Below are 18,817 nucleotides of genomic sequence, written 5' to 3'. Positions count from 1 at the left end.
GGAAAAAGAAAATAGTTCCTACAAGAAAATGCATAACCAGGTCTTTCTTTTTTTACCTCTACAGCCGGCACTCTGCAACTAAACAGCACTAAAGTTAAGCAGAAAGATATGTATTTTTGATTCTTTGCTGTACTGTCCCATTAAAAAAGTACATGGAGTCACTATCATTCTCAGCACTCTGCTTTTGTTTGTTTCTATTTTTAAGTTTTTAGTATTTTTAAGTATTTTAAGTTTTAAGTGTTTTTAAGATTTTGGTCAGGTAAAAAACAAAAATCAAAATACAATAAATAAAACAAAATAAAAACTCCACAACAATACTGCCAAAAAGATCAGACTGAGATTAAAACTATAAATAATCTTGTATTCTTTGTCAGTTTGCAGGCATTATCCTTTTAAAGACTAATCTTAAAACCTGCAAATAATGGATGGATTTATGCATCTGAGCTGGCGAAAGCTTTTAATGTGAAACAAATGCTGGATGTGCTGTATTTTTATTTGTAGCTCAACAGCCATTGAAAAATGGCAAAGGTGATTGGGATAATTAGTGAATGAAACAGTATTTTTGTTACCAAAGAGGAACTCAAAGCAGTTGAGTGGTGAGAATGACATGGCTTCGTTGCTGTCCTAATAGAAAAAGACAAGATAGTAGATAAACATATAGAAAGAGCTGAGTTTGCAATAATAACAAACAACATCAGCACCAGGTCAAAATAGAAGCAGATGAGAAAACAGGAAGATGTCTATAAAAAATCAGATAAAATAAAGAGGAAATGGGGATGAAAGACTGTCTCTGATATAAGACAAAAGCGTGAAAACAAACAGGTCAAAAGTTTGATTTGCTTCTCTAAAATTTTGACGACACACCCTGATCTCTGGATCACACACACACACACACACACACACATCCATTACAGAGCAAGGGGATAGATTTACAATCACAGGAAGCCAATCCCACAGACACAGAACCACCAACCCTCCCTGGTCTGAACCTGATCCAACAGACAAAAGTCTTAGCTGCTCTCTCTCTCTCTCTCTCACTCTCCACCTCCATTATCTGTTTCACTCTCAAATACATGGTCATTTCAGAAAATGCTTCTAGATGTGTGTAAAACATGCTGATTACATGCCACACACACAGGTAGTTTCAAAGTCTAGCTTAGAGGTCGATGTAGATCTTTCCTAACATCAGTTTTAACCATACCTGCAACTTGTCTCTATAAGGCTTCTGTTACAAAATAAAAGCAGAGCTCAAAACTTAAAGAAAATGTGGATGAACATCAGAGCTACAGCTCTACTATTTTTGAGATTCTGAGTTGATACCTGCTACTGGTTTCTGCCAAAACAATCAGTGTGCAGTTTTTGCTCCCTTTGTATGGGCTGAGATATGAATAGAAAAAAGACAAAAGAGCTTTTATGACTTTTACAGCTGCACTCAAAAAATTCCCTCCAAATAAATGTGCTTCACACAAATGTAATGACATTACCTCTACAGGTACCTCTCTGATCTCATCTAGAATGGAATAGAAGAATGAAATGAAATCTTGTTTAGGCATTTGTTTAGGTCATTTACATATATTACAATAATTAATATGTAATTACATATTAATGTTGGTAAATGAGAAGCAAATTTTAATTCAGCAAATGAGAGGAGAGGAGAGGAGAGGAGAGGAGAGGAGAGGAGAGGAGAGGAGAGGAGAGGAGAGGAGGATGTGATAGGTCTTGAGAAGACTGTATGTAAAGTCCACTGGGGCATGTAATGAAGTGATATCATGCAGTGTCAGCTGCAGCCCCTTAATTTACTACTATAGATTAACCCTCAGAGAGAGTTACACATTGAGTGAGTCACTTAAAAGGGGAAAAAACAGAACAAGTAGAGCTTGTGTTTTTGCTTCAAAGTAACAAAGGGAGGACTTCAGGTACACCACTTTTCAGTCCTGTTTCCCCTGCAACACTGAGCCTGCAATGTAGCCTCCTCTGACTTAAGTAAAAAATAAAAAATGCTGATTCAATAGCAAGCTTTCTTTGTTATTAAAGTTTTTATTTATTTATCTACACATAAACAATCAAACTCAAAAACTAACATTGACACCAATAACATACAGTATATCCAGCATACAACCACATATACAAAGGCCTCCTGTACATCAACATTTCCCTTTCTTTCAAGACCACCAGGATATACGTTCATCAGCACCATGTCTACAGTTTTCCCAATACAGTTTTTACAGTTTTCCCTATGCCCTGCCTACAAAAAAAGAATAAAAAATACATTCCCAGGCCCTCTGAAAATGTTCCTCTTCGTTATTAATTCTAGCCAACATGCATTCATATGATGCAGCTTCTGACATCATTTCCATCCATTTTTTAAAATCTGGGGCAACTATACTCTTCCATACTCTAAGAATTGTTCGAGCAGCTGTGACCATCCCCACTTTTAAAACCCCTCGTTCATATTTAGATATGTTTGGGATTTCTGTTTGGTCCCCTAACAAACACAGTCTCGGTGATACAGGTACCGCCACACCCAACCATATACTCACGTGTTCCAGTACTTTCTCCCAGACGCTAACTTACATCCCCAAATCACATGTAAAAACGTCCCTGTTTCACTCTGACATTTCCAACACAAATTATTCCCTAATAAGCCCATTCTATGTAGTTTTGAAGGGGTAAAATAAAATCTATGAATTATCTTGTATTGAATAAATTTCCCCTTCACCTCTCTCATGATTTTTCCTGTATTTGATAAAACATTTAACCAGTCCTCGTCACTCAAATCACATCCTAGGTCTTTCTGCCAGATGATCCTCAGGTGCAAGCTTTCTTTAGTTTGATGTACAGTAGTTGAAACACATGATTTAGCAGAACGCTGCATAGTGGCCACATGATGCTGTACTTAAATACAGCAGCAAAATCCTGACGAACAGGAGGTATAACTTTTACTGTGATCACATTCTTAGTTGATCATGTTAGCCTGCTAACATTTGCTAATTGGCGCTAGTTAGAGCCACGTAGCTAACATGGCTAAAAATGTAAACTGGGGTTAAGGGAGAAGACAGAAAATTCAAGACAACAAACTTCAATAAAAATTTTAAGTTCAGAAACTGAGTGTAATTTCTTTCTGTTTTGGTCCGACTTGGAATTTTAATCGACTCCAAGTTGCAATAATATTTTTCACTCAACTTTGAATTTACTCTTCTCTCAATTTCTTCATGACTAAAGTAACTGAAATCTGTAAATGATACCAGACACTGCCTGTATTGCTGGTAGCTTTTTCAGAGCAGGGTCAGTGTTGTCTAGTGCGCGTTGTTTATGCTTTACGTGACTGACATAAAAAGAGTGGTTGAAGTAAATACCTAGTAAAAATGACTTACATGAGACATACATAAAGACACCCCGTTTTCACCCTATCTAACTACACCAATTTATTATAAAAAAAATGAGTTTATTTAACATCACTCAGAAGACAATTTTACAGTGTAAAAGCATTTGAAGTGACTTTGATGCAAAAAATGCAATTTTTGGACTGTTTTTATTTGTGCATTATGTTTTGATGTGTATTCTTAATTACTTTATGGGCTTCTCTGGGCTCAGCATAAGCAGACAGATTCTAAAGACCCTGGGATGCTAAAGAGAGCTGAGAGACTGACTTCCTCATTTGAATTTTGGAGTTGGTGAAAGTTAAGGAAGCAGGCTTTTAAACTGATATATCCTGTGTTAAAAGAGCACATTGAGATCTTTGAAACCAGGCACCCATCTGCTCTCTTTCTTTCATTCTCCCTCTCGGTGAATTGTCAGCCTATTAAATGTCTCTTTGTATCTCGCCTATTCAGAAACACTAACCAGTGGAAAGCTTTGGACCCTTTCACTGACGGAGAAAAGGTTTGTTTGTGTGATTGTCATAACGGAGTTGTCCCAGGTTTTTTTTTTTTTCTGCGCAGTGATCGCACCAATGTTATTTTACCAGATGCACTGCATGTGTATGTGTGAGTCTGTGACTGAGACATGGAAGGAGAGGGAAAGGGACTGTTAGAGTAGTGTGTGCATGGGTGGTAGAGTTACATAGAGAACAATAGCCTTATTGTACCTGAGTCTGCAGTTACTGTCTGCCTTGTGTCAATAGTCCAGCTCTGCTTTGAACCTATTTGCCAGATTTTTTATAGAACAGATACTTTACTACTTTAATAATTTGTGAAAAGATACTTTCTTCAGCAAGAGAACTGAATTATGTTACATACAAATGGCATTCCAGGTTTCCCACACTGTATTAAAGCTATTTATACCCAATGTGATGATTTAGTGCCAAACACTTCCAAGGCAATAGAGTGTGTCAACACCTTTTAACAGGTAGCATAGCTTGGCATAGCACAGAGTTAATTTCCTCCAGTCTGTCGGGATGTAGACCCCTTTCACACCTTGTTTTAACACATCATCTGTATCTGGATAATGGCATACCATACCTGTGGTTGTTAAGTGTTTTTTTTATCTGGGATCTCTATATATAAATTAGGGATGAGTTGGGTGACCTGTTGACTTGTATGTGTACGGACTGCATTAACACCTAACTAAGATCTGATCACAATGCAAACCAAGCCATCTCATGATCACAGTGCTTTCTACGGACCCAGATAACATGTTACTGTTATGTTATTATTAGAGAAAAGGAAAACATGACATCAGTAAAAGGGCTGCTCAGCACAGTTAGAATTCTACTTCAAATTTTCATTACGAATCCTTTAGTTCCCATAATGAGAGCATTTTTGTTATTTTGTGACACAGGGTGTCTGTTAACATGTCTAAAAGCGTAACCTGAGGTAAACCTGATGACTTGACCTACGCTGCTATGATGCATCATTGTGCAGTGAGACTCAGCTAAAGGAGCACGGTGTAAGAATGAATGAACAAGGAACTACAACTGCACTAAACAACACCATCCCCCCCTATGTTGGCACTGTAACCACAGTATCACGCAGACGGGGCCCAGGGTTTCCCCACTTGGATGATGGGGGTGGGGGGAAAGAAAGAAGCAGAAAACAGATGATACAGGCAAAGATAAAAGTCTTGAGATCAAGAGTGATTAGCAAAAGCGCATGAAACAGAATTTCTCTTCTCTGATCCCATGAGGGTTAAACAAGAGACTTTGGAGAGATGAGACAAAGGGGGTTAGAGAAAGGAAGAAAGGAGGAAAGAAAGAGAGAAGAAAGAGCAGGATGACAGTCAGTCTGGAAAAGGCAAATGAGGCGGACTGAAGGAAGGAGGGCAAAATGAGGGAGACATACAGAGAGATCATGAGGGAAGAGAGAGGGTGGAAAAATGGATGCCGGGATGAAAAGGATGGACGGGAGAGGGGCATGAATGAAAGAATGGGATGAGTGGAAAGGTGAGAAGGGATGACAGGGAACAGCAGAATAAGAATGGAGGACACAGACAGAAAGGGGGATGAGAGATGCTGAGAGTAAGAAGAGGGAAAACAAAGAAGGAGAAAAAGAAAGAAAAAGTACTTAATGTATAATAGCCAGTGAGCCAGTAGGTCTGCTGTGCTAATTCGTATTGTCAGATTACAGTGTAATACCAAGCTAAAACACACACACACACACACACACACACACACACACACACACACACACACACAGCACACACAGTAAAACCAAAGTGTCTGACTGGACCCCGTGGTACTGAGTTGGAATAACCGTCAGTGATCCAGAAATTTCCTGGCCCGGCACCGTGTGCTTGTTGCCATGGCGATGGCTCCAGGAAAAGGGAGAAAAAGAATGAGAGAGCAGGAACGTGAGGAAAGATAAAAAGAGAGGTGGCGGAAAAAAGTGAAGTAAAACTAAGACCAGAACCAGGCAGGGACACACCGGGTTTGGCTCCAGTCACATACACACACACAAGCATGCAGAGCCAAACCCACATGTTCTGCATGTGTTGAACAGCTGCATAAAACCAGCCCATTAGCCAGAACATACAAACAGTGGTGAACATTGCTCAGGGCTGCCACTACATCTTCCCCATTGGCTGAGGCACTGCAAAACAATCATCTGATTGGTCCAAATTAACACACACCTACTGTTGCAAACGGATCAAAGGAGGTGGGTTAAGTGAACACGGATGTTGGTACCCTACTTTACAAACACACACAGGTTGCACAGAGCAGCTCATGTCTGCTCACATTTTTGAAGCTCTTAGACATTCATTCTAAATGTTAAGATTTAAAATGTTGCCCAAAGCAATTACAAAATTCTGAGTTTTTAATGTTTCCTGTTTTATCTGCTCTTTATTTTTTAACAGCATTTCCTGTTATGAATCACTTGTTTTTTACATATGAGATATACACTGAGAACTAAACAAAAACACAAGTACTTGTGCCTCTTGGACTTGCAAAACTCTCTCCTCATTACTTTCGATTTGACCCCTGAAGCCATGGTGCTAGCATGGACAAAAACTCACTTAAAAATAGAGTGGATTGTACTGCATGCATTTAAGAAGGTCCAGTCTGGAACATTTCACAGGTAAACAGGTTCATTGGTAGCAGGTGATAACATTATGACTTCGTATGAATGAGACATCCTCGAAAGGGAAGTGGGTCAATGTGTGAAACACATGACTGTATTTATGATACTACCACATGGGCCCAGGAACACTTTGTAGAACTAACCAAGTTCGTTTTTAAATGCATTTTGTGTTTTACATAGCATCCAAACTTTTTGGAAGTCAGGGTTTTAAAACACATGCACACTTACTGTACATGGAGCTGCTTGCACTATTAGAAGCAATAATGAGCATACACACTGATGCACACTCATAATCCATGAACACATGCTCTTTTCTGGGACAAAAATATGGGACAGATGTTGGACCATTATAGTGGCTCATCTGGATAAAAGTTGCAGTGTGTTAGAGTCTAGTCCAGGACTTTATTCACCTCACCTTTCCTTCATCCTATCTTTCCACTGAAAACTTTGAAATAAAATGCAAAAAAGGAAAAAGTAAGAAAAGAGTGAGGGGCAGCTGTTGCTTTGGTGGAATCTTCCAGAATCCCTTCTTTCCTGTTGTCAGCTCAGGCTGTCCAGATCCTGGCCCAGTTCGACATGAGTAATCACCCTAACCGGCTCCCTGACAGCAGCACACTGCCAGCCAGACTGATTCATTGGGCAAGCAGAGATGAATGGGGGGGTGGGGAAGGGGCAGGGGAACAGAGCAAACAGAGATGTAAAAAAAGATGGAGGCAGGGAGTGCAGATGACAGGCTGTCCACAAATTTACGATCTGTGCGACCATACTCTCAAATGCAAATGTAACTGGTCTCCACAACATATGTGACAACATATACTACATTTCAAGTAGCATTTGTCATTTTGGCCTCAGAACTCAGGCCTGTATGAACCATCACAACTTTAGAAATCGCTTAACTTTCCATCCAAAGTCACCAGCAGCTTAAAATTCTACTTTCTCCAATACTCAGGACAAACTAATGACATTTCTATCAGTCTCTGGTGTACTTTGATTGGGAAATGTTGATATAGTAACACATTAATCCTGCCACGCAAGCAGCTCTGTAAAGTCAGCCAAACATCAACATGCTAACATGATCACAGTAACATTGCTAACATGCTGATGTTTAGCGGGTATAATGTTTTACCATGCTATCTTGTTAGCATGCTAATTTTTCAAAGACAAAGTAGGCTTATAGCTGAGTCATGGCATGCCATGCATAGTATTTATGTCAAAAGTTAAAGTTAGTTAAATTGCCATTAAACTTATGTTTAACCATGGCTAAACATAAGTTTTTCTAGCAGGGCATGGAAAACAGGGCCATCACCAGATCAGCAGAAAACAATATATATCCATAGATAAATGTGTGCGCGTGTGCGTTTGTCTGTGAAATGAATCACGTCTTGTCAAGGTCTTTGGTGACTTAACAGACAAACAGAGACATTTCAGTTTAAAGAGATACGACTGTGACACACTAAAACCACCAAAGGCAAGGTTCCCTCTGAATACAACTTTCCATTCTGTCTCCATCACTTTATATTCTTTCTAGTTGATTTGTTCTTTTACCTCTTTTCCTCTCTTTCTCTCTCTCTGCTTTTCATTTCTCTTCAGGGAGGATGGAGGCTTCACACTCACTCAATATGCTCACGTCTTCCCAGCTGCACTGGAAAAGGATTGGGTTCAGATGGTCTGAAAGTCTTCCAGTCACAAGTTCACTGATCATCTCTAACCATCAGTCTGTACGCATATTTTAGAAAAGTTCAAGCTTCCTGGAAAATACATCTGACCCAGATATCTGCCTCCAAATCAGCAGGAGAGGGTTACGGTCAAAGAGACTACAAAGACTGAAAGGCTGAAATATTTATGAGTTAGGTGAAGGGGAAGCCTTCATTGGCAGCTTTATATCCCGTTTTAAACATCATAGTACAGTATATAATACTACCAAAAGGCACTCATGTACCTTGTAAGCTCTGATAACAAAACCTTAACCAGTTCACAGGGTAACATTTAGTTAGTGGTGTTAAAACAGTCTGATCCTTCAGTTCAAATGATTAACAAGAGACTGTTATTCACACGAATAAAGTCACATTCATACCATTAGTGTTTTTCAGAAACAGTCTCAAAAGGAGGAAGTAACATGATTTTCCCCTTTAGCATCTACAATAGAGCACCTTTCACTCAATAACAGAACCAGAGGTTTTGAAGGCTTTAGACTGAAATGGACTATTATGTGAATGAATATTTGAACATAATCACCAAAATGTTTTGGGAATAGAAACATGTTGAAACAGGTGCAAAAACTATGCTATTTCAAAAACAGTAGAACAAATCAGTTTTCTCTTACAGGTATCCAGGGGCTCTATGATCCTGATTAACTGTTTTTATTTCCTCCTTCTGTTCAAATTTACATGAAAACCTGACTCATCAAATGTCAGAAAATAATGGAAAGTTACAATATTTTTGTAAATCACCACACGATAAAGAAAGTCACATTTTAGAGGCCCAAGCAGGGTAATGTTGAGCATTTTTGCTTTGTAGCTTTTTTGTTGCTGTCGTTGTTGTTTATGTTTGGTTTTTGGAGTCCCAAGTCTCATTAGTTTAATGGGCCAGTGATTTTTTTTTTTTCATTTTCATTCTGTGCCAATAAATTTTCCATTTATTAGCATTTTAGTTTTTATTCTTTAGCAGGAAAAACAGCTGCACAGTGAAAATATTTACCAGCTGAAGGTTTAACAAACTGTTTTTCAGGAGGTTTCCTGTCAAATTTAAACAACAAAAAAAACATTTTTGACATATATGGGTTGAGTGAAAAACTTATTTTCCAAAAGCGAATACCTCGTAAAAAAAAATGTACCCACAAACGCAATCTAAATGAGCAAAGAAGAAATGATTATTACAGAAATCTGCTGGGAGTGCTTAGAGCTTAGCTTAGAAACAAGAAATAACCATCCCAACACACAATATAATGTTCCAAAAAGGAAAATGTTTTTTTTATTTACATCTGAGGTCCTTTTCCTCAGAGATCCCACAGTGCTCGTGTAGGATGAGGGAGTTCTACAATAGCTATCAGAGCGTGAGGACGTAAGTGCTCAGTTTCGTCTTTAAAGCGACCTGAGGAAGGTTATTATGGGAGAGAGTGATTTCACAGTGCTGACTTTTACGAGATGGAAAGCATCCAAGCAAAGCGAGCAAGGACAGTGAGTTAAAGAAAATACCAAAACAGCAAAAAAAAAAAAAAAAAAATCATGTCTGAGTGAGAAGAGTGTTTAATGGCCTTTAATAAGTATGTATTGTAAAAGCTGGATTTGGCTGAATTTACAGATGATGTTTTACACACACACACACAAACACACACACAACCACAGCACCAACTGTAAGAGCATGCATCAGAGATCAACTACATTATATGGAATCTTTTGCAAATCTGCAGTTGTGTGGGCAGCGATCCAACACCAAACATCTGTTCAACCACTGGATCACATATGTATGGCTATGAATGTGGACACACACACACACACACACACACACAGCAGGCCAGACTCAACATCTGTCCTGCTGGTCAGGTCCTTCTGGTCTCTGGTCATTGCCTAATGTATGAGGAAGTATACACACATATACAGGCACACACAGCTTCCTGCAGATATTTTGTTACAGCAGATGGTGAAGTTACTGCACACAGTAGCATTGATGGACAGCTACGTCTTTATAGAGATTGAGCCAGAGAGGTAGGACCTTATGGTCTTACTGCATATAAATCTGTATCATATCACAAAACAACAGTTCAGGGAAACAGCCTACAACTGAAGTTTTAACATTTATAAAGAACATTTAAAGTTCAGTATTGGAGGGCATTATATTATTTCTTCCCAAAATCGAAAACTCAAAAGCAGATGTGTAAGGAAGGTCTTGAACAGTGTATTGATCTGCTCTAACGTGAGCTGCAATTATTAGTATTTACCTCAGTTACTACCTTAATTAGGTTGTTAGGTTGTAATTAAGTTAGTATTCAACTTAAATTGAAGGAGTCTCCATTATCTATGAAGAAGCAAATGTGTTTTATTTCAAATGCCGGATAAGAATGACTGATTCTCAGTGCGAGTTTCAAGTTTTAACATCACTCTTAGAAGTCACAGAGTGGATTACGGTTGGCTAGACAGAGGATAGACATCTTAAACTCGGATTTGACGAGAAACTTTCTTCCTTCAGCAAATGAATACGAAAACAGCCTTCAAACTCTGCACTTCCATTATTCTGCAGTGACATTCAAATACCCAACAAAAGTAACAATCAACAAAACAAATTTTGAGTGAAGGGTGATTTTATAAGTTACTAATTAACATGGCAACTGTAACCTCCCAAAGACCTAAGGGTGTGTCAGCACATGACACATTTTCCCAAGCCGTGACCCAAACTGTGTCACAGCCCTGTTTTTAGTGGTCCCTCACATAGCAGGAGCACCAGCAGCCATTCAGAAAGTCCCAAGGCGATGCTAAATGTATTTACTGTGGGTGTAGGGTGGAACATTTCTAAAAGGCTCTCATGTAGAGTACAGTAAAACCTTGTCCGGACCGTGTTAGTTTAAGTTTAGGAGTTGAGTTTGAAAAAATGTGATCATTTCCTGCCTTTATTAGCAACTCAAACATTAATTTTCAGCAGTAAGAATACGCTCAATGTTGTGAATTCAGGGCGTGAGTGGAAAAATCCTGCAAGGCAATGTAAAAGCACTGGCACACTCTGCAGCAGCTCTTTAGGAGACACATACACACACATGCACACCTTTGTAAGCTAACATACACCTACACATGCATACAGCTACTGTATTAGTTACATAACAATTCTCAGATGACATGGCTCAGCTGTCTCTCTCATATCTTTGAGATTCAAGTCTGGTGTCTGCAGAGGATTTTGCAGGCATATTAAGCTGTATCTGACTGTGTGTGTGTGTGTGTGTGTGTCCCGTCTGCAATGCTTGACTTCCACCTTAACTGCACACATATTCACAATGTAAGTTCCACCAGTCTGTACCTCTCTGTGCCAGCCCTGTGATGGTGGGGGATGATTGTGTGTGTGTGTGTCTGTGTGCACGCATGCACAGGCCAGTAGGTGGTTAATGCCACTTCTATAATCGGTGCTGATTGAACATGGGAGGTCCCACCTCTGCTGTCCCTCTCATTTTGCGGGTGGTCTTTCTATCAAGACTAATCTAAATACTCTCCTTCTCCTCTTGTTCTGTTAATCTGCACTGTAGCTACAATAGAACAGAACCACCTCCATGCTGCTCCTCTCTTCCTATTATGAAATCCATCTCCTTACTTACATTTCCTTTCCTTTGCTTCCTTTTGTCTCTCTCTTAAGCTAACCATTCTCGTCTATTTGACACTTCCTTCTCTTACTGCTTTCTCATCCTTCCTTGTCCTCTCCTTTTCCTTTCCTGTGCTGTTTTGCCCTTCTCTTTCCCTTCCCTCGTTTTACTCTGCTTTCTTTTCTTATAATTTCTTTTCCTTTCCTCCTTTCCCTTTCTTTAGTCTACTGTCATTTCCTTTCATGTTTCCTGTGCTGTTTCGTCCTTCCACATCCTTTCCTTCCTCCATCTCTCTTCCTTCACCTCTCCTGTGCCCTCTCGTTCTCCCTGAACTTTCTTGTCGCTGACCCATTAAACTATGTGGATGTTATTTTTGGTGCAGTGCATTGAGCAGATGAGTAAGTGTGTGTGCACATGTGTGTGTGTGAGAGAGAGAGAAAGGCTGATGTGTGTGTAGCAGTCAGTAATAAAAGGTGAGGCGGTGAGGTGAGCTATCCCTCTGTTTCATCACCTTGTTCCCTTGTTATTTCATCATTTTCAGACTATCATCACCCCTCCTCCTGTTCCACCCTTCTCCTCCTCTTCTGAATATAACATCTCTTCCTCTAACTATTTCTTTTTTTACTCTCTCTCTCTCCTACTATTCTGGAGTACCATTCCCTTTACCTCGGAGCCAAAATATCCATTCACCCCTCTCTCTCTCTCCCCATCTGTTCTGTAATTCAATCATGGCGGCAGTCTGCAGAGAGGTGAGTGATGATGTTTTGGAGGAAAACGCAGGCAACTCAGCCAGCCAATCCTTCACACTCTCTCAATATTATTATTTCTTATTGCATTTTTATGATAAAACTCAGAATCAATAAAACTGTGTTAAAACAATAATAAAACAAATTCTTAATCTTTGTGCATGTCATAATATCTTATAATATATTTAATAAGAGCTGCTTAAGGCGCACTTTAGTAACTTGCCCCAAGGCACACTTATATTATAAATGAGGCATTTCATCAGCTTGTTATCGTAAATGCAGGTTATATGAAAAAATTAACAGAATTACTATGAGTAAGAATCATGACGTGTTATGTGACAAGTGGCTGTGCTGCTGTAACTGACAGAACACAACATGATGAAATAAACCCTCACATTCTACATGATGTCTTCAAGGCCTTCTGAAACGATAAGACAGCAACAGTCTCAGCACATGCTTTCATGATGTCATTTGCACCTCGTCTCCTCTGAAGGATCTACACTTGTGAAAAGATCATGATAAATGCACTGGAAAATCAGCACATGAATCAGAATGAAATTTAGGCAGAAATTTGTCAAAATGAGAGGATTTTGTCTCCTTGAGGAAGTTGTTTTCAACAAAAAGAGCTCACTCTAACTCATTGTGGCAGACAGAGGAACAAAGACAGACTAAGTTAACAGTTAGCCGGTGAACACGTAGAGCATAAGTCAATTTCCTAGGTGATTTCCAGCTTCCCAAGTGACAAACCGAACGCAACCTGCAGTCGGAATTCCAACTCGTCAACCCGACCTCAGAGGACACCAAGTTCACAAGCCAATATAGCTGCCCAGAGCATCAACTGTAAATAAAAGCAGAGCCCCGAAATATAAATAAATACATACATAAAGAGTGACTATTGAACTCAACAGTGGGACGGTAACATGACTGCAAACAAATTTGATTTCAAGACGTACAGCTTCAGTGAGAGTTGTATTATGGGAACTGCAGGCTACATCTTTTGAATCTTCAGCTCTTCATGGATTGGGAATACATAGAGATGTGCAGGGACACTGAAATACCTTGAAGACTCTTGAATTTGCGAATAAAAGAAGCTTGTTTAAATCACCACTGTGAGTTTTTATCCATTTCTGGATTCTGGATTTCTGAAGACAAACATGTACAGATAAACATGTAACCCTTTAGTTGAAGTTAAAATATGAAAAAGCTGGCATAATAAAATATAATCTCTTGTTATATGCCAGCAAATTATAACAGCACTGCAGCACATAAAGCTGGCATCCTGGGCACCGCATATGTGTGCAATCCACTAGAGTGAACTATACAACATAAGTGAACCAGCTGCAAGAAAAAAGCTCACACACACAAGGTTTCTCTCACTGGAGCACAGAGTTGCAGATAGAGCACAGTTAACCAATATGAAGACTCTGGCTGACAGCATTTGAAGCTTCCTCTCTGCCTGCCTGCCTGATCCTTTGTGAATGTGCACTGGTGTGGATGCAATCATCTGCTCTCCTCCTTTGCCAGCCTTACACATCAACACAGAAAAATGGGCAGGGGGGTGGGGGGGTGGGGGGTATCTCCAGTGGTCTGTGAGCATTAGCATCTCTACTGACTTCAAAGACAGAAAAGGCAGGAGGCAGATACTGTTGTTGTGTAGCAATGGATGTGCGATGTGTCAGTCTCACATGGCAGTAAACTGAGAGAAGGGGGGAGGGCAGTGTGCCAGAGGTTGAATCCTAATCACACACACATGCGCGCACACAGTCTTAAATGACACAATAAACAACCATCAATACAGATTAAACCACCCGCTTTGACACACAAACACTGAAACAGCCCATTAGCAAACACAGACCTCGGGTCACACTCAAGGTCTGCTCCATGTACACAAACACACACACACACTCATGACCTCGTCTAGTGCCACGTGCAGAAGGGACACTGACAGAAAACTGATGATGATTCTCCAGATGGTGCCAGATGTGTCTGCAAGAGTGTATAGTTCTGTGTGTGTGTTACTGTGTGTGTATGTGAATCAGGTGAATATATGTGCAGACTGTACGTCCGGCCTCAGTAGGAGTAAATGAATTGCAGAAGGGCAGAACCTTTGCCAGACCTTTTACACGTGCACATGGATGGACGCACACACACAGACACCCACGCCCACACTCACACAGCTGTCCTGTGAGCTTTGTGTTTAATGCTAGATGACAAACAGGTCTGTGTTAACATCAGCCCAGTGTTACACTTCCCTGCTGTTTGTCTGGGACTCTCAGCTACACTCTGTCATTATTGCCTGGTTGCTTCTATCTGCTCTGTTTGTTTTTTTGGGGTTTTTTTTAGCTGAAAGAATGGCCCTCAGTCTGCCTCATGTAATATCAGCATCCTGCAGACGCTTTGCGGCAATCCCCCAAAAAACCTTCAGCATTTTAGAATCTAAGGTTTAATCTGTTTGCCCACAAATGAAATTTCACGAAGCATATTAAACAGTTTGTCTACCAAGAGGCACTCTGTGTCTGTGGTACCATTAGCTGTCAATTACACAAATGATACGATTCACTGTGAGCCTGGAAAAGCAGGGCCTTGCAGCAGACTGACACAATTTGAAAGAGAGAGGGAGACAGTACAACAGAGCCTATGAGGGACAGAACTTGACATTGAGTTTAAACACCTTCTGTTAGGCTTGATGGCACTTCAAACCACGCCTATAGAACCTCAAGTCGGATCCATAAAATGCTGTAGTCAGCCAATGATGATGACAAGTGATTAAGTGTTTATTGAGGAGTGATGGCGGCCTGCGTCATTAGGTGGCAGATGAACGATTGATCGTCCAACATGTCTGCCTGCATGCTGCTCGGTTAAACATGCAGTGAGTAGAGAAAGCAATAGTAACACCTGACAGTAGAATACAGTCACCCTACCTTATTTCAATATGTATGCTGCAAATTACTATTGAGCAAGTTGAGGGTGGAGGGTTTTAACTACTTTATATGGGACCCCGTGAACGAGGTCACGGCATAAATATGGGAGGCTGTGAGATGATTAATTAAAAAAGAAAAGACAAAGTTCTGCCACACAAACTTGGATCCAAAAACACATAAAGAGCATTGGTTTCATTTATGACCTCCTTTATAAGGCTGTTATATGTTATTTAGTCAAATCTTGTTTGAGGGTTTACCTGTTCTCTGCATCTGGTGTACTACACAGCAGCCTGAGAGGGGCTTCCAGCTGAAGTGCACTTCACTGTAGCCTAAAGGTTATTTTGTGATGTGCTGTTGTGCATAATGTAGTCCACTGAATTCAACAAAAACTATTTTAGGCACTACCTGATTATGCTGCACCCCACCTACTCATTTTTTAGTCATGGGATGTCTGTGTTTTGCACTAGACATCCTGTATGCACTCTGGTCCACTGTTCCTACAAACTGTTCTGGGGTCAAGTGCTGCATTTCACTGAGACCTGCAGGGTGAGCTTTGCCATCTGTGGCACAGCAGCATGCAAGTTATCTCAAGTCCAAACCCAAAGCTATGTTTTCTATACTCTTGAATTACTCTCTGCCTCATTAGGTCAGGTATAAACAGCCAAATTAACCAATAAATGCGTTAAACCAAGCAAGATCAATAGCCCAGTCATGAAATACATCACATCCATTTTCTCCCACAGACGTGAAATGAGTTCTTCACTCTTTTAATGCGTTTTCTCTAGTTTTGTTTCTACTCATATTTCTCTTCTGGGAAAATAAAATTACAGAGGGACCGAGCATTTTGACTAGACAAAAACACCAGCAGGCTATTGAACCTGCAATAAGTGTTTTATGGGTACACGAAAGATTCAATTAAAGACCCATAATAGGCGTTGCAGAGGTCTAATTAGCCAGGTTAATTGAAAATGCTCACTGTCATGTTTAGAATAAGAATAATGCCCTGATTTTGCTCCATAATTAAAGCTGAAATCATCACACACAAAGACCTAATGTTTATACCATTATTTGTCATGGACCCTGGTTACTTTTATTCAAACGGGGTCCACCTTCTGCTTGGAGACTCTACAGCGTGAGCACCAGGTCAGATGCAGTTGGACAACGAGGAGATCCAATAACATGATGCGCTGACTGGAGCTCGTACAGGTCTTTGGAAACGAGATGGTATTTTAAACGCATTTTTAAACTGAAATGCTGGCTGTGTCTCAGCTCAAGTATTTCAAATCGTATCTGCAGAAATTGTACTTCATGCAGTTGGGTTCCTATAACAGCCGTCCCTGATAACTGTATCAGCCAGTTATCTATCAGTGGAAGTAACCGTGTGGCAGCTAGCAGCCTCTACAGAATGATTTATCTGCAGCTCTCCTGGCTTCACTCTGCATTGCCCACACATTGGAGTGGGCTGTGGAAGCGAAATATTGGTGGATGTTGTAGAGCTACATTGCCTGCAGAAAATAAACAATTAGAAGAGCAGAGTCACGCAGAATACAACAGAATAGAATGGAAGTCAGCTCTTCTCTTCAGTTCACACGTACGATTTAACCACCTATGTATCTGTATCCCTCTATGTCCCTGTGTTGTTTATCACTGAAGGTGTAGTTGAACCTTAAACATCACGAGGCCACTGGCATCATCTCTCACTTGTGAAACAGTGCCACACAGATTCCTAATCTCATTAAAAAAAAAAACAAAAAAAAACAAAACACGTTTGTTTCCCTGGCTCTGTCTCTCCCACCCTCTCCCTCTCTGCTGCAGTGCACTCAGGGGTCTCAAGATGGGCTGTCAGTCTCCAATCATGCCACTAATCTTCTCTGATACACCCTGATGCATACAAACCTCCCCTCTCCTTCTATGCCTCTCTCAAACACACACACACACACTTTTCTCTCTCTCTCTCTCTCCCTCTCTCCATCTCCCTCAGACACACAAACATACACACATGCACACACAGACACCATCATCATCAGTTAGGCCTAATTGTAGCAAACAGCAAGCAGTGGTATGTGAGAAATGGTCTTCTAACTATTAATCTCACGAAACCATCAGTGGGTAGGGTTTCACGGGTATACACAGCTGTGTTGTTATCTCTACTCTTTTGCAATAGCACAGAATAGAAGGTCTTACTTGCTTTCCCTGGCCGGGGCCTTTGCAGCAGCTTCTGCACGGTAAGCAGGTCCTCGGTCTTCACCGCCTGCAGCAGTTCCTGGTCCTTCCCCATCTTCCGCTCTGAGCTGCTCTACTCCCGCAGCATCCTCCGACACAGCGGCGCTTCAGCCCAGCCTCACCACGCGGAGGGTGCGTCTACCGCGGCCACGAACAGCCTCCCTCCTCCCCCCGGTCCCTGACAAGATGAGACACCCTAGAGCTCTGGCATATGATGGGGTGAGAGAGGCAGAAAGAGAGAGGGAGGGAGGGAGGGAGAGAGAGAGAGAGAGAGAGAGAGAGGGAGGGATAGACTGGGTGGGATGGAAGGATGCTCTCGGGTTCCCCCCCGTTAAGTGCAGCGCCACCGGATGGGGACAGGACTCGGGGCTACTGGACCGTTCCAGATTCCAGTGACAGCGCGCTGGCGTCGCGTGCGTGATATTTGGACGGTGCAGAGGAAGCGTCTTGTATCCCCGTCCCTTAGAGCTGCGCTCCACAGCAACGATTAACCGAATGGAAGATAACGCCGACCCTTGCTGAAGGAGAGAGAGACGTCAAACCGACCGATGTAGCGAACAGCCTCGCGGGCTCACTCGTAGATACTACGCCTAAGTGATTGTGCATTTAAAAATCGGGTGCGCGCGTTGTCCGTTTCTCCCGCGGTTGTGTCGCTCTCGTGCTCTGCGTCGTAAACACGGTCCGAGGCAGCTGCTGCTTCTGCAGCCATCGCTCCGCGTGCGGCGCTTGGGCTCTCTATTTGCAAAATGATTTTCTCCGCGTGGGGGCAGGAGTAGTGAGGGGGCCACGTACACGCGCCCGCGCGCTCTACAGCTGGCCCAGCTCGAACAGCTAAATGGCTCGTGCTGCAACTTGGGGGCGGACCAGGAGCGCGGTGCTCTCCCGCCTCCCTTTTCATCTCTTTTTCTCTCTCTCTATCTCTGGCTGTGTATCTATGGCCCTCTCTCTTTGCTTTACAGAGAAGCTGCAGAGATTTATTCAGCTGCCAAGGAAGGCACAGACAAAGTGAATAAACAATAATATCATCTTTCTTATTCTTCTTGACTTGATATTGCCTGGTTTTATTAGGCTGTATTAGCTACACTTGCATCGTAAATTTTCCCTAAGTGATGATACCTCGGCTTGGATATA

General features: G+C 41.3%; 1 protein-coding gene across 5 annotated transcripts in view; it reads right to left on the bottom strand.

The window, feature by feature from the left end:
- The window catches only part of caskin1 (CASK interacting protein 1), an 83,747-nt gene extending 64,930 nt beyond the window's left edge, over positions 1 to 18,817 (bottom strand). For 3 of the 5 annotated variants that reach the window (XM_046414068.1, XM_046414070.1, XM_046414072.1), the window contains exon 1: positions 17,648 to 18,817. In XM_046414068.1, the coding sequence (XP_046270024.1) occupies positions 17,648 to 17,741 (94 nt within the window). In that variant the 5' untranslated portion in view covers positions 17,742 to 18,817. The remainder of the gene's footprint in view (positions 1 to 17,647) is intronic. The other 2 variants (XM_046414071.1, XM_046414069.1) reach the window with 2 other exon arrangements.

Source organism: Scatophagus argus, chromosome 16 (genome assembly GCF_020382885.2).
Source record: "Scatophagus argus isolate fScaArg1 chromosome 16, fScaArg1.pri, whole genome shotgun sequence".
NCBI lineage: Eukaryota > Metazoa > Chordata > Actinopteri > Scatophagidae > Scatophagus > Scatophagus argus.
Note: the sequence above shows the minus strand (reverse complement) of the source record. Positions and strands in the feature narration are given on the sequence as shown.